The sequence below is a fragment of the Ruditapes philippinarum genome, unplaced genomic scaffold, assembly GCF_026571515.1.
Source record: "Ruditapes philippinarum isolate M1 unplaced genomic scaffold, ASM2657151v2 ctg1492_1_1_1_1, whole genome shotgun sequence".
NCBI lineage: Eukaryota > Metazoa > Mollusca > Bivalvia > Venerida > Veneridae > Ruditapes > Ruditapes philippinarum.
Genome location: NW_026854899.1, coordinates 108405 through 131470, shown reverse-complemented (window position 1 = coordinate 131470; position 23066 = coordinate 108405). Strand labels below are relative to the sequence as shown.

The 23066-nt window shown below is 30.4% G+C and overlaps 2 protein-coding genes across 2 annotated transcripts; both read left to right on the top strand.

Annotated features, from left to right (window-relative positions):
* The first annotated feature begins 3772 nt into the window (after positions 1–3772).
* LOC132741468 (torsin-1A-like) lies at positions 3773–6430 on the top strand. The gene is made up of 5 exons (XM_060729638.1): positions 3773–4201; positions 4437–4699; positions 4913–5088; positions 5425–5549; positions 6081–6430. Exons 1-5 carry the CDS (start codon positions 3916–3918, stop codon positions 6356–6358), a joined length of 1128 nt encoding a protein of 375 aa, XP_060585621.1. The 5' UTR covers positions 3773–3915; the 3' UTR covers positions 6359–6430.
* An 8455-nt stretch (positions 6431–14885) lies between these two features.
* On the top strand, positions 14886–21027 carry LOC132741470 (torsin-1A-like). Its single transcript, XM_060729640.1, has 5 exons — positions 14886–15299; positions 15590–15852; positions 16077–16252; positions 16614–16738; positions 17259–21027. The coding sequence occupies exons 1-5, from the start codon at positions 14984–14986 to the stop codon at positions 17528–17530; spliced, it is 1152 nt and encodes a 383-aa protein (XP_060585623.1). The 5' UTR covers positions 14886–14983; the 3' UTR covers positions 17531–21027.
* Positions 21028–23066: the final 2039 nt, after the last annotated feature.

The window sequence follows — 23066 nt, the reverse complement described above, 5'->3', positions numbered from 1 at the left end:
TCTATTTATTATGGCAGATGCCATTACGAATATTCTAATTTTGTAGATTTTCAGTTAAACAATTTATTGTTTGTGAAATTTTAGAAACATTGATAATTTTCAAACACATCATTTAAGTTTTTTCACATTAAACGGTAAAATAATTATAGAAAGTTAGAAATATCACGTAATAGTTTTTTTGTTCCTAATTAGGTATAATTCGGACTAATTCCCTAAAGGTAAATCCGTAACCGGCAAACGGTATTTAGCTAGGTTTTCGAAAAGGTCAATTAACCAATCGTGTACGGTTTACAGATCACATGCTCCTCCATGTACCGAAAACAGGTCACGTGCTCCTCCATGCCTCAAAAGTTAAACGCGTACCAATACCCTGCGGTCTCCAGACCGCAGGGAATAATAGAAGACCAAGTGTCTGGCCATATTCTTCTCCATATTGAGTAGTTGACATATAATAGGCGCTTAAATCATAAAATATTGAATAAACTGAGAAGAATATAAAACAAAACTGTAATCAGTGAGTTTATATTGGTATGCATTTGTAAATGACTACATTATAATCATTGCTGTAAATAAAGAATGTATAGCCTTATATGTATCTTTCTTTATATTATTCGATTGGATATTGATTTGGTAAAAGGTTATTTAAACATGTTTATCGCCATAATAGATTACAGTCGCTACAAGAATGGCTATCAGTAATGTAAAAATAACAAAATATATATGCAAGAATAAAAAAAAACTGTATCTGATTTCCTCGGGTTAGAAACAACAAAGCAAAATATGCCTTGTGGTACGTGTTATACAATGTTGAAAAATATTGAACAATTGCACACTGACTATATTTTCTCTATTTATAAATGAATTCTTGTGGGTTTGCATGGTTTTAAATGGATTAACCATTGTCACCTATTTTGATCTGAGGTAACCAATCCTTTCAAAAATTTGAGAAAATGTTGATGACTGTGACCTAGACTTTCCTTTCGAAGACTTTATAATTCAAGATGACCAAATATTCTAACCTGACGTGTGTTACATGGAGGCAAAGGTTAATGAATTTCAAATATGACATTAGAAATTAACAAGGTTTTTCTTGATTTGTCCTGGTGATACCAACCAGCAACATACTTTGATAATTATTTCGTGGTTTCTTTTCAAATATGATACTAAATGCCATCAACATAATTATTTATGGTATTACAGACCTTCCCTAATTGACTTATCTACTTTAAACAAATGTACATTAATGTTTATAGAATTTGTGCTATCAATAGCGTTTACATGCATTCATATCATGTTGAACAGTCAAGATATTTTACAATAATTTTCTAAAAAAAATCTGAATTGCAAAGTAGATGTATTCGTAAATGAATGTAAAATTGCCATTATTTGTTAAAAAGATGAATTCTTTCGTTCCGATATTTCGAACGTGTCGAACGTGTATCCCATATCAGAGGGCAGTGATGACCTTTTTTTGCTCACAAGAAACAAATTGGTCATTTCTTTTAATTAAAATGAAAGGAAAACTGTGACTTCTAAAGTGATTGCATGAGTTTACATATATTCGATATTTAGACCATGTTCGGATTCAAGGAAAGCAAAATATCTTGTCAAAATTATAGTGAGACAAAATTCGAACAAATAAAGAAAAGCGTGATTTAGCATTTTTCTCACAAACTTTTGTCTTAAGAAGACTCATGTGTGAACCTGGTCAATATTTCACGGAAAAAAAGTATGTTTGATGAAGATCTAAAAAGTTCTTCGAGAATATACTTTGAAAAAGCACTATGCTCTTGTGTAATGCAGTGATGTATAGTTAGAGACCAAACCTCTATGGAAGCTTTTTATCTTGATTCTTAAATAATATGGATCAGAACAGAAACTTTGTTCAAAGTACATTACCATACAATTTGAACTCAATCAAACTATTTCAAACATAAGTCACATTAAGTTACCACTTGTATTGACCAATACAAATCAGCATTGATATCATCTATGACTGGTGCAAAGGAAACTCTATCTTACCAAATCTACAGACGACAAAAGCAATGATTATTCCACTGAAGTATGTTTACAATTCACTAAAATTAAGCAATGACGTTATTTTGAAAATGCAGACAAATGACATTGAATTTATTAAAACAGAAATACTGACATGAATTCCTGTACATCATAAATAATCATGTAATTTTCAAATAGAACATCTGATGAAAAATGCATTTCATTACCATATCTACTCCAACGCATCAAACAATATCTAAACAAACAAAGGAGACTAGTTTTCTATAATGCATACATATATTTCCTAGAATAATGCTGCACTATTTGTGGAAACTGTAATAATGAAATACAAAACAGCGCGTACAATTAAAAAAACAACACATGTGCCCTGTCCGTATCATTATAGGCAAATATATTGATACACCTTCAGAAATATAGATTCACGTTTTGAATTGGCTATAAACACTTGACTGTATTCACTTTAAAAAGGTAAATCCCTCAACAATGTAATTATGTCAGATTATATGTTTGAATTATTTCTTATAAATACCACATCACCCGTTTTTAAATCATTCATCCCACAGACACCTTAAATACCCAAACCTAGATTAGAATTTCAAAGACAAGCGCTAGCATTCTTTGGGCCTAAAAGTTGAAACAAATTACCATGACACATGCATCCGGCCGACCGACAGTCTTACAAATACCTATCATGGTTGTTCCCTGGTGGGTACCCCGATTTATATGCCTTGTAGATATTTTATATACATAGTATATATTGCTTGAATATATTTGTTTTGTGTATATGTTTTGTTTTTAATGTTAATTTCTTTGATATATGTTTAATTAGTAACTCATGTCCTCATTCTATAAATTGTTTCATAACTGTTTGCCTATAACTGTTTGCCGATTTAAATGAAGTCTACACTCACTCACTCACCAACTCACTCACTTACTCACTCACTTACTCACTCACTCACTCACTCACTCACTTACAAAGGGAAGATATTATTTATTTTTGAATAGATTTGAATTGTTTAAAATGATATTACTGAATTATTATTTCATAATCACTGCGTTCGATGAGAAAATGTGTGTATTGACAACGTGATATTATAGCAAATATATAAAGGATAATGAATTATGATTTTGGTCAAATTTTGTATATGAATATTCAAAGTGTTTTGTTTTACATGATACACAATAAATTTCAATTGGGTAAAAATTATGACACTGATTTATACAAAAACTGGAATAAACATGACTTGAAATGTTCTATAACATGCATAAAACATGTTCACTGGCATTCATGTACGTTTGTCAACGTGTTTGAAAGCATACAAAAAAGCAACTTCTTAATTAGTGCAGATCAGAATCATTTTGGTGGTGTGTTCTGTTTCGAACGTAATTAAAAAATTCATATTATACGAATATAAAATATGATCTAAGTTCAAAACAGAGATCTGTTAAAAGAGATCTGATTTTAGTAAAGAAACTTCTTGAACATCTCCAATCAACTCATTATGCCTGTTAGTGTTGGTAATACATTGTGGACATTGACATGTATTGCGGCAGTAATTGTGTTGTATCATTTTACAACAATATTTGTTTGGATAGTAATAACTGGATTAGTGATAATCTTGTTTTTGATAATAATAAATGATAACAGACACGGTCACGATCGTTTAAAAGTTGGGATATTTGGGTCATGGCTGATAACTACATGTATTATCTTGTTCTTAGATAATGAAAGGCCTACAACACTATCAAAATTCAATCGACATAGAGTTTTTCGAAAATCATTTAGTTACGAGATATATGAATGGAATTGATATAAAGGTAGACCGACATTAAACAAAATACACTCTTTCGCATTATTTAACTTCTTCAATCGACTCGTGGAATAATCTGCTCAGAATGCCTGTTTGTGTTTGTAATAAATTGTGTGCATTGACATGTATTGTAGCAGTAATTGCGTTGTATCACTTTACAACAATATTTGTTTGGACAGTAACAACTGGATTTATGGCTTTGTTCTTGTTTATAGTAATTCATGAGGAGCACAGTGAGCATTCTTTAAAAGATGGAATAAATTTGTCATTGATTGCTGTAGTTGTTGCAGCCTCATATGCATCAGTTTTACATAATACACTTACTTCAAATGAATGTTGTGACGATAATTGGATCTCTCCAAATATAAGTGGTAAAACTTTGTCTATATATTTATATATCAATAAAGATTTTTTTTTTGAAAACACATTTGACCAGCAGCATGTCTTTATACCGTATCTTTATTGCAGAGACCGTTATATTGTCACTATAAGTTTGGAAAGTTAACAATATTATCCAAAACTATATATGTATTCTTCATTTAGACTAGAAGTAACTTTTACATAGGGAAATACTATTTTAAATGATATTCAAAGCGTTTCTTTTAGGCCTTGAATTCCAACTTAACAAAACGTTGTACGGTCAACATCTCGTGATTGGTCCTTTGGTGAAACATCTAAGAGGTCACGTTGAAGGTGAACATAAAAGAGCAACAGTGCTTTCATTTCATGGTTTGCCTGGAACCGGGAAAAACTTCGTGAGTCGCATGGTGGCAGAAAACATGTATGTCAGGGGAATGGACAGCAAATACGTTCATTTTCTTTCAGCAACGAAAGATTTTCCTCATGATAATATGCTAGAAGAATACAAGGTATGTTTAAAAGAAATGCTTAAAATTCTAGTATTTAATAGTTCAAAGCTTTTACAAATGTAACCAATTTTAATATTGATAAAAAAGAAAAAAGAGACAAAGGACACATTCAGGTGCAGATATTTGTATCTCCATGAAAAATCTGAGTTACATAATTACTTGATCACTTTCATAAGGATCCAATATCAATTCGTAGTTTCCTTTCTTATACAGAAGATGCTGAAAATGAAGATGGAAAGAGCTGTTAAAGAATGTTCAAGGTCACTTTTTATCATTGATGAAATGGATAAATTACCTCCTGGTTTGATTGACACTATCCGCCCTTACGTTGATTACTACGACCACGAGGAAGGAACATACTTTAATAAATTTCTATTTCTCTTCCTAAGGTAAATGCTTTCCTGTTCATGAATCCATTTATATCATTAAATTGTAGAGTCATTTGTAAAAAAACAAATAGCAGTATTCTCGTTACGTGCAGTATTTTACGAGAAAATGATGAGTAGGATCTGTTACTTCATATACCAGGTAGTAAAGAACTTCTTGTACTCTGTTTTTAGGTTCTATGCTTGCGGTGTTCATATCATCATGCAACTTTATACTACACATGTAAGACAGTTATATAGAATAAGGTAATGTCCTGCTGTTTCGAAATCAGTAATGTCAGGAAGTTGCGTTACGACAGAAAACATTTAATCATAGAAGCCCTACATATTTTTTTTCAGTAAGACGGGTGGAGACAGCCTTTTTAAACATGTTGCGCAAAGTTATACTCGTGGATATGATAGAAGAGAATTGAGACTAAATGATATGGAAGAAATTGTACGAATGTCATCTTTAAATGAACCAAGTAAGTTGATTTTACATTGTATTTAAATACTTACAGAACTTACCCTTTTATTTTATACCCTTGTAATAATGGATTATGATCATGTAACGTGCTAAATCAAATTAAGAATACACACTGAATGTGAAATAAATTGTCATAAAGGCAACAACATATCAACTAAGTAGATATTTGGCTTCAATACAAAAAAATGCTAAAATGACTGTAACTGGTTTACTAATTTCAAACGCATAAATAGCTAAAGTCGTGATCTTTATTCGAAGGGGTTAACACTTTTTTTTTCCAGTTTTTTTTTACCAGCTATAAAATGCAGAGGAGTGGATTTTTGGAAACTGTATCAGGACACAAAAATTAAGAACTTTAAAAACATAATGAATATAATGTCAGTTTATCAACATAGTTTTACCATATTTCATAACTAAAAGATGGAAATGTCATAACTAGTATTCCATAATTTACTTTTTTTTTGCAATTCTATCAGGAATTCGATAAACAATTTATCTCTTATGACATTATTTTGTCTTTCTTATACAGATGGTTTGGTGAAAAGTAAAATAGTCAAGTATAGCCTAATTACCGCTTATATCCCATTTCTACCATTGGAAAGAAAACATGTGGAAAAATGCATTATAGAAGGACTATTTGCAAGAGGATTTTATGCGTATGAATACAAAGTAGATTATAAATTAGTGAAATCAATTGCAGATGAAATGCTGTACTTTCCACATTCTAATAAGTTTTTTTCAACAACTGGTTGCAAACTTGTTATGGAGAAAATTGATTTGGTAATGTTGAAAAGGCGTAAAATTTGATATTTACGTGTTATTGTTTTGTTAAATTTATTTTAAACATATATCATTTCTCAGAAGATCTATCTATCTATCTATCTATCTATCTATCTATCTATCTATCTATCTATCTATCTATCTATCTATCTATCTATCTATCTATCTATCTATCTATCTATCTATCTATCTATCTATCTATCTATCTATCTATCTATCTATCTATCTATCTATCTATCTATCTATCTATCTATCTATCTATCTATCTATCTATCTATCTATCTATTCTATTCTATCTATCTATCTATCTATCTATCTATCTATCTATCTATCTATCTATCTATCTATCTATCTATCTATCTATCTATCTATCTATCTATAATGAAAGACAAAGTGTCTTGTGATAATGTTCTGCTTAGTGAATAGTTGACATATAATTTGCGCTAAAATCATAACATACTGAATAATCTCAAAAGAATATATAACAAAAAAAAATTAGTTAATATTGGTATGCATTTGTCAAATATTAAATTATTATAATCATTATGATATGTTATATAATTACTGTAAATAACGAATCCGTAGACTTTACATACCTTTCTTTATGTATATTATTCAATGGGACATATATTTAGGGGAAAAGTGATTTAAGGTATGATCCACCTAATGCACCACCTCCACTTTGAAGAGTATTCAAATAGGCTAAAACTACTGTCAACTGCATCGTAACTGAGGGGCGTGGGTTCAAGCCCCAGAAGAGGCAACTTTTTTTTCTTTCTTTTTTTTTCTTTGAACATTATTTGTGTCTCTCAGATCACTCTTGAGAAGAAAAAAGTGTTTCATTTTAATTATAAAATAATTATTGGTATTTATTGGCTAAATTGTGCCAAATTTATTATCAAATATGGTACCTGATATTTTCAAAGTCTAATAAAATAAAAAAAAAGACGGTTGACAAGCGCAACCAATATACTTTTAAGAAAATTTATGCAAACTTTGAAAACAGCCCCTGATCTGAGTAAATTTTAAGGATATTTTGAAAAAAGGCCCTCAAAGTTGAAAAATGATCAAACAACTACTTAAAATGGGTGGGGTAGAGAAACATTTATATACATATTTCAAACATTTTGAGTAGTAACAATAATTTTTCTGGGTCATTTGTTAGCTGAATGCTAGCTATTGTTTGTTTCTTAAAAATGTTTTATAGGAAAACATTTTTTCATAATGATTTTAAAATAGAATATTTCGAGTTACTCACTTCTGAAAAAGAGCCCTTCTGATAGCCAATTTTTATTTTAGAAAAATCTCCATAACTCGTAAACCATACGGTAAACTTTGTTTAAATTTTGCATTATTGTGTCTTTTAAGGTATATAACTGACCTATTTTATAGTTCCTTATAGGGGGCTCATACCTTAAACATGTTTTATCGCCATAATGCAATGCAGGAGATACAATATGTTAAGGTACAAGTATCAAAATATACATGTATATGGCATGTAAAAAATGTGTATGTGGCTTTCGCGGGATAGGAAGAATATCTTTTTTTCAATGTATGAATTGAAGGGGAACTGCGTGGTTTTGAATGGAATTATCATTGTCACATATTTTGATCAGAGGTAACCAATCGTAAAATTATAAACGATACACAATTTATGGAGAATGTTGATGAACAAGAAAAGAAAACTGTGACCCAGCTGTTCCTTCCGAATGACTTTATTACCTACTTTATTTTTTTCAAGATGACCCTTATTCTAACCTGACTAATGTACATAAAGACAAACAAAGCTTTAGGAAGATCAGTAGAAATATGTCTTTTAAAACATTAACAAGGTTTGTTCTTAATTTGTCCTTGTGCTCCAGATTTTTACCTAAGATGGCACATATTACAATTCATTCAAGATAACATTAGTATAAACATTTTGTAAAGTTTGATGAAGATCAAACCACATGTGAGTCATCTAGACTGTGAACAAGATTTTTCTTCAACTCCTCAGTGTTTACAAAATAGTCCTTTATATGACATGATAACCTATCACCATAAAACAATGTAGGAGATTCAATAATGGTAAGGTACAAGGGTACAAGGTACAAGTTACAAAATATACATGTATATGGAATATTTAAAAAAGCTGTATGTGGCTTTTGCGGGAAAGAAAGAACAATAAAAAAGATATTCCTTGTGGTACGTGTTGTCCATTGCTTGCTGAAAAGTATTGAATTATTTTATATATTTTTTCACAGTATAAAATCTAGTGGCAATAAATGGTTTTGAATGGATTCATTATTGTCCTCATTTTTGGTCCGAGGTAATCTTGTCAAATGTATATGCGGGAAAATGTTGATGAAGAAGAAAAGAAAACTGAAACCTAGCTGTTCTTTAATTATTTATTTATTGATTCAAAATGACCCATATTCTAACATGACCAATGTAACATGAAGACAAACAAAGCTTGATGAAGATCGATAAAATATGTCTTTTAAAATTTAATTAACACGGTTTGTTCTTGATTTGTCCTTGTGATCTAGATTATTACCTTAGATGCCACATATTCCAATTTATTCAAGATAACCTTAGTATGAACATTCTACCAAAGTTTGGTGAAGGTCAAACCACATGTGAGGCGTCTAGACTATTTGCAAGATTTTTCTTTACATATATAGAGTGTTAACAAGATTTTTCTTTGACTCTTTAGAGTGCTAACAAAGTTTTCCTTTACCTCTAAAGTGTTAGAAAGATTTTCCTTTACCTCTATAGTGTCAAAAATAAATCTCCTTTACCTCTTTAGTGTTAACATAATTTTCCTTGATATGACATTATAACCATGTTTGTACTTCAGTTGATCCATCTACAAACTTATCAAAGATAAATAATAATTCTGACAAATATTGAAGAAAACAACACCAATGTTTGACAGCATGAATGGTTAGGTTTTACTTTAGATTAATCTGGTGACTAAGTGTTTAATTTCTGTTGACTCATACACATGTATTCAAACTCATACGAATTATTTAGATAAATCCTTTTTGCCAAAGATGGTCAATATTTGAGGAACTACTTACATGAACATTCTGACAAAGTTTGATGAAGATCCAGTCAAAACTGCGATTTCATCAACTGTTGACAGAGGACGGCGGACCGAATGACGTATGCTAACTGGCCACTTAAGTTTAAGCTCAGGTGTGATCAAAATGGTTAACATATTTTGTCTGATATCCACAAGAACAGCTTGAACCCTGAGACAAATGATTGCAGAATAAATAGAAATTTAAGTTACTGCATGATTTTTTGTTGTCTGCAATGAAAAACTGTGGGATTTCTCTCACCTGTCAGGTATCATTTTGGAGTTTCAATAGACAGACATGCTTTTACTCAGTTTCGGAAGATGATTTGGTAGCTACACATCTTGTTTCAGGTCTGCAAGTTGTTCCATAACATCAAAGACGAAGGCACTAAAGACGAAGACATAAAATGAGTTCAGTTTGTATAAAGTGCGACGTTATCCGTGTTTTCAAGATTCCACGTTTTAAATCATGATTTGATATTCCAAAGGCGATTTTTACACAACACAAATAAGAGAGTAATACATAACTATATTTTCTATTATTATATTATTTACGACAGGATTGGGAAAATATGACAAAGCCTTTTTGAGATTAATGTATCCTGCTAATTGAAATTAGCAACTTAATAAAAAATCATTGTGTATGCATTTATAAAGACAATGGGTCAGTAATAATATTAAGTAATAAAAGACTAGTTCATTGATCATATGTCAGCATGTTGCGCTGACCCTGGTGAAAACATTTTTACAAATTTTTGATAATCAATCAAGAAATAAGAAAGATATTAAGACAGAGAGGAAAGCGGACATACATGATTTGATCTTGAACCGCCAACTGCGATCTTGACCTTTAATTTGTGGAGGACGGAATTGCGACCTTGTCTATTTCACATATTTTTATTTTGTCTAGTAATCACGTCCAATGTTCTACTAATAAAAACAAAGGTAATTCAATTTGGCATCTATTAACAATGGGCATTAATATACCTAAACTAAGATTTGAAACAATCGAAAAATAATCGAGATAAGTTGAGATGAATATCCTTAAAATACGACTTTCTACTTTGAAAAAAATACATTTATTTAATTAAGCTGCAATATGTTATTCAATGCGCAATTTCAAGATGCATGGGATATACACAAACAGTTTCTATACTTAATGTACATAAACTGTGACCAAATCTGTATAATGTTTCTCTTTGCAAGACTTTTCGAAACATGTGTCCAAATGACACGGAAGTCTCCACGTTATTCTGTCTTGTCACAAAAATCATATACAATCACTGGTGCGTAGTAACTTAGCAATTGTACTCATGTAGTTCCTTGAAGCATAACCACAAATCTGTGTGAACCGCAAGTCCTAATTGGTAGATTTTGAATGGTATGTTATTTGTAATAAATAGTGTATGTCATTCTTCTCCAATCGGATGTTGAAAACAGCTTTTTCTGTTTGGAAAATACATCATATCTCGCCTGCAATTCACAATCACTTGGGGACAATCGCATGTTCTCGGCCATTTCTTGCATGTTTCCTTTACAATGGATGGAAATGGATATAGATTGCTTGAAAGTTAATATTGCATATTTTTATATTCAAATCTTCAAACGGGTACGTCAATTATATGTGTCTGTTTAATTATTGATATATTTAATGCGTTTGCATTTCTTAATGTGACTGTCACTTTATAAAATGTTAAAGATACACTACATGTTCTGCAGAAATTTGAGTAAAACAAAGGCGTATGCTTAAGGGTTTATGTGTTACAATTAATATTTAAAAATATTCTTACAAATAATCATGTAATTTTGCTTCTAAATTGACTCGACTATTTCATGTATATAGCGAAATTGATATAGTAATACTAATAACTATGATCTTGTTTAACATAGGCATATAACACAATCAATATTCAATTGACGTGTTATTTAACATTTTTCGACAATACGATTTTAGTTTCGTGATCTGAAGAGTATTGACAAAGGTAGACCGACATTAAAAAAATAATTCTTCGCATTATTGATGGTTAACATTTTCAAAAACATGGTTTAAGAGACCTGATGTGAATGAGGAAACGTCTTGAATCTGCTGAGAATGCATGTTTGTGTTGGCTTAACATTGAGGACATTGACATTTATTGTAGCACTAATTGTGTTGTATCAATTTACTCTCTCCAACTTTCAGTGGCAACTTTTTGTCAATAATAATTATGATAAGAATAATGATAATATAAATGAGGGGACTCACTTAAACATGATGTGACTTTATGCCTTAACTATGTCACAAATACCATTTTATTGTATTTATAGATTTAAGAAGTTCAAAATAATATACAAATATAGACGTTTTAAATGGTGTATATTACATTTAAAAGGCGGTGTCTAATGTGAACTAATTTGATTTAAATTTTGAGTCAAAAATCAGAATAATTACAAAAAAACATGGCGTGAAGTAACGTCATATCCTCACGTCGTATATATTTACCAGCTAAAAGTCCATATTTGTAAAATACTATATATTCAGCAGTGTATTATCATTTAGACTTAAACTTAAGAATATTTTTTGAGGTCACGTCGAAGGTCAGCATCAAAAAGCAACAATACTTTCTCTACCTGGTCTACCAAGAACGGGGAAGAACTTCGTGAGTCACATGATAACAGATAACATGTATGTCAAGGGAATGGAAAGCAAACACGTTTATCTTCTTTCAGCAACGAAAGATTTTCCTCCTGAAAGTTTGCTAGAACAACACAAAGTATGTTTAAAAGAAATGCTTTAAGTCATAGTAATTAACATTTCAAAGGTTTTGCAAATGTAAGCAACTTTTATAATGATAAAAAAAGAAAATGTAAGAAATAAAGGACATATTCAGGTGCAGATATTTGTATCTGTTTGAATATATACTTAATCACTATTATAATGACCCAAGATGGATTCTTAAATTCATTGGTTAGCAGGAGATGCTGGAATTGAAGATAGAAACAGCTGGTAAAGAATGTTCAAGGTCACTTGAAATGGATAAATTACTTCCTGGTTTGCTTGACACTATCCGCCCTTACGTTGGTTACTACGACTAATTAAAAGTAATATCCTTTACGAAACTTCTATTTCTCTTCTTAAGAAGTTCCTTTCACGTAGTCGTAGTAATCAATGTTAGGGCGGATAATAAATGAGTTCAGTTTGTATAAAGTGCAAAATTATCAAGATTCAATTTTTAAGTGTATGGCGTTGCGTTTTGAACTTTTCTGTAGAAAATGATAAGTAGTCAGGTACATCTCCGTTATAAATAATTTATGTTGAGTTTTTCAAGTGTTCTTTTTGTACTTTTTAGAGCCAATTTATTTGTTTAAACATGTATTAAATCTTGATATAAAGAGATAGGGCTAGATGAAATCAAATTCAAAAAACAGGTCTAAGAAGTGAAATATGTAACTTTGGTAAAAGGGGATGACAAATAATGTAGAAATAAATTTTATTTATATTTAATTTAATCATGTCGTTTTGCATTAGAGCTTAAAACCCCCCTAAATCGTGCTATTTTCAACAAATTTTACTGGGATGTCATTTTATTTATTAATATGCGTTGTATTGTAAAAGCAGTTGATTCATTTTTGTTTGGATTAAAATCTACAAGCCATTTAAATCTTAAGTTAATCGAAGAAAATTCATGATTAGATATTACTTCAAGATCAGATAAAGGCCATGTCCTACAAGACAGATACGTATCGCTGCAAATAAACGAGTAATATATAATTACATTTCTATAATCATATTATTTACGAAAGCAAGGGGAATATAGGCCAAACCCTATTTCGAGATGGGATTACTGTCTCCCGCGACTTAACAATTGAATAAATAATCAAATCTGTTGATTTTATAACGACACTGGGTCAGTAATAATATTAAGTATTGTAAGACAAGCTTATATACGTATGTCCGGATGTTGCGCTGACCCTGGTGAAAGATTTTCCAAAATGTTTTTGATAGTCCGTCAAGAAATAAGAAAGATATTAGGACAGAGAGAAAAGCGGACATACATGATTTGGCCATAAACAGCCAACTGCGATCTTGACCTTTATTTTGTGAAGGACGGTGACCTTGTCTATTAAACATATTCTTATTTCATCTAAAAGCAGTGGATGTTTCCAAGGTTCTACTTATAAAAAGATAAGGTAATCCGATTTAGCATCCATTAACAATGCGATATACACACCAAAACTAAGATTGGAAACAATCAAAAAATAATTGAGATTAGCATTAAAATACGACATTTCGATCTTGAGAAAAGACATTTATTAATTAATAAAAAAAACGGCAATATAATTTTCAGTGCGCAATTTTTAGAGGCATGGGCTATATACAAAATTTCTGTACTACATGTACCTAAGTTTCAAACAAATCTTAATGATGTTACACTTTACAAGACTTTACGGAATATGTGTCCAAATTACACGGAAGTCATGTACAATCACTGGTGCGTAGTAACTTGAAGCATAAACACAAAACAGTCCTGTCTGGTAAATTTTGAATGGAATGTTATTTGTAACAAATAATTTTGGTAATTCTTCTCCATATAATGTTTGCAATCAATTGATGAATACAGCTTTGTCTGTTCGGAATATGCATCGTATCCTGCCTGAAATTCGCAATCGATTTGGTACAATCGTATCTTCTTGGTCCTTTCCTACATATTGCCTTTGCACTATAGATTGTTTTTACACATTTTTATATTCAAATCTGTTCCCATCATAATAAAATAAACAAAAATATATAATTAAATAAATAAATCCATATACGAATAAACAAATAAATAAATAAATAGTATATAAATGTTTAGTTAAAATAGTGTTAAATACTAAATGGTGCCGCGTTTGAAATTGAATCAATGAGGAAAACACATTCAAATATACATGTAATATAATGCTGAAAAACACTACGATACATATCTATGACATTATGTTAAAGCCAGAGAAGCCTGTTCCCCTGTTTTGTGCACGACTCAGTCGTTAAGAAATAATTTGTTATAAGCTTAAAAGAAGACTATAAAAATCCAAAGATCGGTCGAAGTATGGACTTAAAGAAACACCGCGCTTCTAAAAAAAATTGTTGAAGAATCTTTATATGGGTAAGTCAATTTTATTAGCCGGTTTATTTATAGATATATGAATTGCGTTTGCGTTTCTTTATGTGACGGTAACTATATAAAATGTTGAAATACACTACATGTTCTGCAGTAATTTGAGTAAAAACGGTTTATCGTTCAGGGTTTATGTGCAACAATTAATATTTAAAATATATTCTTACAAATAAACAGGTAGTTAAGCATCTAAATTGACTCAACTATTTCATAGCGATATTATCATAGTTGACTAAAAACTATTATATTGTTCTACATAAGCATACAACACTGACATATAGTTTAACATTTTTCCGCGACGTGATATCAATGACGTATTAACATAAAACATAGACCGACATTATACAAAATACATTCTTCCGCATTGCTGAAGATAAACATTTGCAAACAATTGGTTTAAGAGAGGAAACTTCTTTAACTTCTTCAATCGACTCGTGTTATAAGCTACTGAGAATGCCTGTTTGTGTTTGTAATACATTGTTGACATTGACATGTATTGTAGCCGTATATGTGTTGTATCATTTTACAACAATATTTGTTTGGACAGTAACAACTGGATTAGTTACTCTTTTCTTGTCTGGTGCAATTAGTGGAAAAAACGGCCATAGTAAGGATTGTTTAGGCGCTGGAATATTTGATTCATTACTGGCTGTTGTTTTTGTGATTGTAGTAGCCATGTTGGCAAAGGGTTTACACTATGGATACACTTTCACAACATGTTACTTTAATGAATGTTGCGACGACAACTGGATCTCTCCAAATATCATAGGTAGCACTTTATGTATAATAATGATAATAATAAAGACTTTATTCAGCAAGAGAACTCATTTAAACATCATATGTCTTTATACTATTACTATATTGTATATTGAAGAGGCAATTAAATTGTAAATATTATAAGATTAGATAGTTAACAATATTATTCAATACTACATATATTCAGAAAATAATGTTTTCATTTAGACTAGAAGTAAAGTAAAGGAAAAGATATATACATTTGGACTTCTTATTGTGAAAGCAATTTACTTTTTTAAATGATGTTACAAAGCGTTTTTTTAGGCCTTGCATTCCAACTTAATAAAAAGTTGTACGGTCAACACCTAGTGATTGGTCCTTTGGTGAAACACCTAAGAGGTCATGTTGAAGGGCAACATCAAAAAGCAACAATACTTTCTTTACATGGTCTGCCTGGAACGGGAAAAAACTTCGTGAGTCGCATGGTGGCAGAAAACATGTATGTCAAGGGAATGGAAAGCAAATACGTTCATCTCCTTTCAGCTACGAAAGATTTTCCTCATGAAAGTATGCTAAAAGAATACAAGGTATGTATAAAGAAATGCTTAAAGTTCTGGTACTTAATATTTCAAAGTGTTTACAAAGTTAACCAGCTTTTACATTGATAAAAAAGAAAATGGACAAGATAAAGAATAGATTCAGGTGCCAATATTAGTATCTTCGTGAAGAGTCTGAGTTATATAACTACTTGATCACTTAGATTATAATTCAAATTCAGTTCTTTAATTCCTTTGATGAACCTTTTTGACAGGAGAAGCTAAAATTGAAAATAGAAACAGCTGGTAAAGAATGTTCAAGGTCACTCTTTATCATTGATGAAATGGATAAATTACTTCCTGGTTTGATTGACACTATCCGCCCTTACGTTGATTACTACGACCACGTGGAAGGAACATACTTTAAGAAACTTCTATTTCTCTTCTTAAGGTAAAATTCTTTTATAAATCAATTTATATCATTTAATTAAAGAGTCACTTTAAAGACAAATAGTAGCTAGTATTCTCGTTACGTGTAGTATTTTACGAGAAGGGAATATTTACTAATTGAAATCGCAGTTCATGATAAGTAGGAGCTCGAGAAGCTTATCACAGAAAGAAACTTCATGTATTTATTTAGTTAAATGTTTGCCAATGTCCATATCATCATGCAGTTACACACTACAGCATGTAAAAATGTCAAATAGGGGTCAAGTTAATTTCCTGCAGTTTCTAAATTTGTCAGATTGAGTACAGTTAGTAGTTAGAACGTTTTATTATAGAAGTCCTACATAAATATATACATTTTTCAGTAACACGGGCGGAGACAGCCTTGCTAAACATGCTGTGCAAAGTTATAGACGCGGATATGACAGAAGAGAATTGAGTCTAAAGGATATGGAAGAAATTGTACGAATTTCATCGTTAAATGAACCAAGTAAGTTGATTATACATTATATGTAAATACGTACAGAACCTACCCTTGTGTTTTATACCCTTGTAATAATGGATTTAGAACATGTAAGGTGCTAAATCAAATTAAGAATACGCACTGAATGTGAAATGAATTGGCATGAAGGTATCAAAATATCAATAAAAGTAGATATTTGGCTTCCATACAAAATACTTAATAATCAATACAAATTGCCAAAACACAAAGATAACAAAAGATGACCATTTTTGATGTGACTATACTTTCGAGGGATCATTCCTTGTACCCTTAATTAGCTATATGACCTAGAAGTAATTTTTTGGAAATGTATCAGGATACAAAAATAAAAAGCTTTTGAAAACAAAATGAAAAAAGGTTAAGTAAAAGTTATGCCCTTTTCATAACTAAGATAAAAGTGTCATTTACTAGTATTTCATACATATTTTAATTTGTAATTCCTAAGGGAATTAGAATAAATGCATGCATAAAAACCTCTAATCTCTATAAATCTCTCTTTCTCATACAGATGGTTTGGTGAACAGTAGCATCGTCAAGAATAGCCTTATTACCGCTTATATCCCATTTCTACCATTGGAAAGGAAACATGTTGAAAAATGCATTGTAGACGGACTATTTGCAAGAGGCTTTTATGCGTATGAATACCAAGTAGATTATGATTTAGTGAAATCAATTGCAGAGGAAATGTTGTACTTTCCTGAATTTAATAAGTTATTTTCAACAACTGGTTGCAAACGTGTTATGGAAAAAATTGATTTGATTATGTTAGAAGAGGCATAAAATTTTACATTCCGTGTGACTGTTTGTTAGATTTGACATACATTTTGTTTAAACATCTTTCATTTCTCAGAATATATATATACATGTTTCAATTTCCAATATACACAAAGCATTTCAAATATTGTAACAAAATAGGATTAGAATAGAAGACAAAGTGTCTTATGAAATTCTTACCCTTAGTGAGTAGTTGACATATAATAGGCGCTTAAACCAAAATATGTTCAATAATCTGAGAAAAATACAAAACAAAATCAGTGAGTTTGTATGTGAATGCATTTGTAAATGATTAGATTATGATCATAGATATGTTTTATAATTACTGAAAATGAAAAATCTGTAGGCTTTATGTATCTCTTTTTTATGTGTATTTTTCAATTGGATTTAGATTCGGACAAAAAATGATTTAAACATTTGTATCGCCATATTTGAATACATGGGATACAAGTATGGCTACCAGTAAGGTACAAGTAACAAACCATATATGCAAGTATATAAAAGCTTTATCTGACTTTCTCGGATAAGAAAGAACAAAGAAAAAAACCTTGTGATATGTGTTTTACAATGCTGAAAAGTAATGGCCAATTGTACACTGAGAGTGGGATTGCTTGTTTTTGCATGGATTTACCATTCTCACCTATTTTGGTCTCAAGAAGCCAATCTTGTCAAAATTATAAATGAGTCGCAAATTCGAGAAAATGTGATTGTGACCTTACCTTGACTGATGACTTAGGGTTTAACTCAAAATCAAAATTGTAGCCATTTGGAATGTAAGTAATGTTCTTGTTTATTTCTTTAATTTAATCTGGTGACATAGTTTTTTACCAAAGATGACCTATACTCGATCCCATCCTAGATATCATTAAGATGAACATAATGATACAGTTTGTTGATGATCAAATCAAAATTTGAACTGTAAGCAACGTTTTCCTTTTCCTCTACACATTATAAGCAATGTTGTTTCTTTTATTTTCATGGTGACCTTAATGTCTGACCCATGAAATCCTATCTGCGAATTTATCTGAGATAGCTCTGAGATTATCATTTTGGCAATATTTGGTGACAGTCAAGTTAAAATTATGACTTCTAGAATGTTAAGCTTTTCTTGACCTAGTTTTTTACAAAATGTGGCCAATATTCTAACTCATTTAAGGAACTTTTTATATGCACATTCTGGCAAAGTTTGATGAAGATCCAATCAAACCTGTGATCTCCTCAACAGAGGACGACGGATCGAATGACCTATGCTAATAGCTCACTTAAGTAACAACTCAGGTGAGATCAACATCTTTTATCTCATATCCACAAGAACAGGTTGCATCCAGGGACAAATGATTGCAAAATAAATAGAAGTTTAAGTTACTGCATGCTTTTTAATCTGCAATGTAAACGGTGGGATTTCTTTCAATTTTCGGGTATCATTTTAGTTTTTCAATAGACAGAAATTCAGCTTTTACAAAGCTTTGAAAGGTGATAAATTATCTACAGATCTTGTTTCAGGTTTGTAAGTTGCTCCATAACATCACAGACAAAGGCACTAAATAAGAAATAATAAATTTGTTCGTTTGCATAAAGTGCAAAGCTATCAGTGTTTTCAAGATTCCAAGTTTTAAAGCGTATAGTGTTTCGTTTTGAACCTTTCTGGGAAAAGTCTAAGTAGTAAGGAACATATCCTTTATAAATTATGTACGCTGTGTTTTTTGTTCTTCTATCTATGTTATTAAAAGAGCCAACTCATTTGTTAATACATGTATATAAGTTTGAAGAGATACTGAAAGGGTTAGATTGCTTACTATTTTGCCTGCCCCTTGTTTTATTTTTCTACAGTATCTTGTATGTAAAAGAAATAATTTTGAAAAAAAATGATGCTAAATGTATGTGTTTATTATAGATATGCTGCTATTATTTTAGTAAAAACAAGTGCAATCAGAATCCACAAGGTCACTGTTTTTTTTCTAAATTTAGAAGAAAAATATTGTTAAAATTCGATTGATACAATGTGTATTCAGGTTATTCAAAGATGGAATATTTCAATTTTGCTCATTCATGTCTCATAAGTTTCAGACTTTATATTCTATATATGACTATAAAATGTTATGTGAAATTTTTTGTCCTGTTTCAAGCTTCAAGAATTCCCGTTCCAAGCATCATAAATTAAATTTACCTAAAGGGGCTACAACTGCTATTATCCTGTTCTGTACAGAAACCAAACTGTACTTTATTACCTCCCTTGTAATAAATAAACAAATACGATCTCGTATTTGTAGAAAAGGGAAAACAACAAAGACACTGGATGGATAGGTAAAACTAGTATTGTTTTCACCAAATTGAAAAACAGAAAAATCATATTTATGGTATCTGTTCACAAAATGGCTATCTGCTAAAGACAAAAGCTCAAGATGTGTCTACCTTGCAATTCAATGAATATTCACTAAAATTAACGGTAGATATATAGGCATCAATGAAGTGTACATTGACGCACAACATTTATTCTATTTATCTCTTACATTTTGTTCCACCAGCTACAAAACAATTTTCGGGCCAACATTTTCTGTTACAGCTGTGATTTTGCACTTTAGACATCGAAATAAAAACCTTTTGCCTATTAAAAAAAGTACTTGAAAAGACATTAGATTTAGCAAGAGCCTATTTAGCATGAATTGTCAATTTTACACAAACACAAAAATATTTATGTTTTCTATGAAGGAAGCATGGTAGTTAATAATCTTATCTGTTCTATTCCATACCAATTGTTACATAATAATGGCAGAACATGCAATTCACCAGATTTATTTCTATTCTTTATATATCAATTCTATGGAAAGTGTGACTTCTTTATTTCAAAATTGCATGTTAGCTTAAAACATTTAGTCTAACTTACATCAATGGTACTTCCACTGTCAAAATTTGTATAATGACCAAATTTGTAACGGTTACTTCTTTCAGAAATATAATTTATTTGGCTTGTTAAGGAAAAAAATTCAATACCGTAACATAAATAAATGACGTATTAGAATAAAATCAGTAAATATATAAGCTATACATTATAGCAAATAAGAATAAAGAAAGCATTTTACCTTAATTGTTAATAATATATTAACTTCACTTCTGCTGTGTTTTTTTAAAGAATAATCACCACTTTGGCATGTATGGAATCAATACACTAAATTTCTGACATAAACAAGGAATGAATAATTATGATCGCTGTTTTATTGTTGTAGTTGTTGTTGTTTTTTCAAATGTGTTTGCATGCATATTTGAACAATGTTTTATGAAAGAAAGAATGTGTATGCAATGTAAAAATGTATATAAATATTGAACTTTTATGAACTGTAACACTATGAAATACTGGTGTAATAAAGTTTGGCATGTTTTACCTTCATGGTGAAGAATTTTTATACAAACTGTTTTCAACTTATACAATTTCTATAACACTTAAATTGTTGTGTGAATCCCTCCATCTCTTTAAGTTATTATTTGCATTTGTAAGGTCTCAAAAACTACTATTCTGAAGTCAAATTCAGTTGAACGTGTAATGTTGTGGTAATATAAAAATACATAAATATGTTTGCAGTTTATCTGCTATAAAAATTTGCAGTTTATCTGCTCTAAAAATATCTTTTATATTTTATTTTCTTGACTTGATTAGGAATTTCACAGGTGGATTGTTTAGATGTTTAGACAAAACTTTAATTAAAAACTATATGTTGAAAAAATAAAAAATATGTAAAAATTAAGTATATTTTGCCACTTTAAGATATTATTTCGCAGATGAAATGAAATTATATTGAATTAATTGTAATTTCCTATATATATTTCACTGACCATGTGTATTTGTACAAGTCAAAAATAGATTTTATCTGTTTAAATAATAACAATATTTTTTGTCAATGCACTACTTACATAGAGAATGTTGACAAATTAATGAAATGTATATACTGGTATGTGGTTTACATACATTGAAAATCAATTGAAGCAAATGCTTTCTTGAATATGTTGAAAATGTGTCTAAAATGAACTATTTTGAAGTGAAGAAAGAAAGAAATGTAATAAAATTGAAAACAGCATTTACTTTCCATGAAAATTGCCAAAAAGAGGTCAAAATATACAATAATAGTTCTTACTACCTAAGACACAGTAGAAATATGGTGATAATTTTTGCAAAATCTGTCAATAATGGCTCAAACAATGTATATTATTACTTGAATTTTGAATCTCTCTACATTTTTTATTTGATTTTTTCAAATGTTTTGGCTCATCTAGAGGCATACGGGTTTAAGAATATTTGTCAAGGAATATCATATTTTAGGAAAGATTGTAATACTGTTTTGTGATATATACATTTATTAATATTTTCCACATGTTAAGTTACACTACATACACATAGACTTGTTTTTGTTTCTATTGTATAAGAAAAGTTTTTTATTATATGGTAAGAGACAGGGGACAATGTATATTCAGTGTATGTTCCTAGTTGTTTGTTTTGTTGTTTTTGAAATGTTCTAGAACCCTGTGATGATACTACTGTTGAAAATATAAGTATAAATATATATTTCTTCGTATATGTATTCATATTTATTTATTTAAAAAGAAATTGACCTGTTATTCAATAAGACCTTTTCTTTTCTTTGAGGTACCCATGGTGGTGATTTTACTGGTAGTTTTCTTTATGATTTCAAACTCTGACATGCATACTAGTATTATATAAATAATAAATTGATCTCTAAATTTCTACAGCTTATTTTCCTGGTTTCAAGTCATAGGAACCTCTCAGTCCTGTGATATGCAATGTTAGAAGTCTTGATAAAAGGAGCTCCACATGTATAAAAGCCTGTGAACATAGAATTCGATATTATAACATAAGATTACTATAGGCCACTTAACTCATTACTTCATATCCCCCTTTTTGAGGCCTCAAATAGTGAAAAAAAATCCTATTTAGACCCCCAAACACTTTTTTCGTTAGAGAAATGCTGCAAAAAGTGATCATGAAGATTGAGTATGCGGGTACATAGGCTATGGCCCAGTCACATTTGTGCCAAGTTTGATTAGTATTGACGCCTTTTTATACTTTCATAATAATTTGAACTTGTAACAGGGGGATTTTCAATGAAAATAGCCATGTTTTACAAAATGGTAATGAAGTAATATATTAAAACAGAAAGATATATAAAAGTCAACAAGAAATTCTCTTAACTCATTTTTGTGCAATTCTTAGCCTGCAAAAGTCGTTCTAGCGTTTTACATTTTTTGGTCATTATGCACAATAAAAATGATTATTATGGAAAATAGGAGTGAGTAAATGATCTGAAATCTGGCGCATAAGTATAAGTCATTGGTCCGGAACGTCATCAAATGATGCACATATCTCGAAAAAACAAATGTATATCTCCAAAAGTGTTGTCAGAAAACCTCAGTGAAGTCCCTGTAAGTTGGTCTTAGAGCAACAGAAAATGACAGTACATAAAATTAAGTAAGGACACCAGGTGTTTAAATCTGCATTATTTCATAGATAACGAACGGATCAAAAGTTTTTTAT

What these genes read in the sequence shown, in the direction of transcription:
- LOC132741468 (XM_060729638.1), top strand. Translation starts at nt 3,916, where the DNA reads ATGCCTGTTTGTGTTTGTAATAAATTGTGTGCATTGACATGTATTGTA. An exon ending in ATATGCTAGAAGAATACAAG is followed by an intron (nt 4,700 to 4,912) that starts GTATGTTTAAAA and finishes TTTCTTATACAG; the next exon opens with AAGATGCTGAAAATGAAGAT. An exon ending in GTCATCTTTAAATGAACCAA is followed by an intron (nt 5,550 to 6,080) that starts GTAAGTTGATTT and finishes TTTCTTATACAG; the next exon opens with ATGGTTTGGTGAAAAGTAAA.
- LOC132741470 (XM_060729640.1), top strand. Translation starts at nt 14,984, where the DNA reads ATGCCTGTTTGTGTTTGTAATACATTGTTGACATTGACATGTATTGTA. An exon ending in GATCTCTCCAAATATCATAG is followed by an intron (nt 15,300 to 15,589) that starts GTAGCACTTTAT and finishes GCGTTTTTTTAG; the next exon opens with GCCTTGCATTCCAACTTAAT. An exon ending in GTATGCTAAAAGAATACAAG is followed by an intron (nt 15,853 to 16,076) that starts GTATGTATAAAG and finishes CCTTTTTGACAG; the next exon opens with GAGAAGCTAAAATTGAAAAT.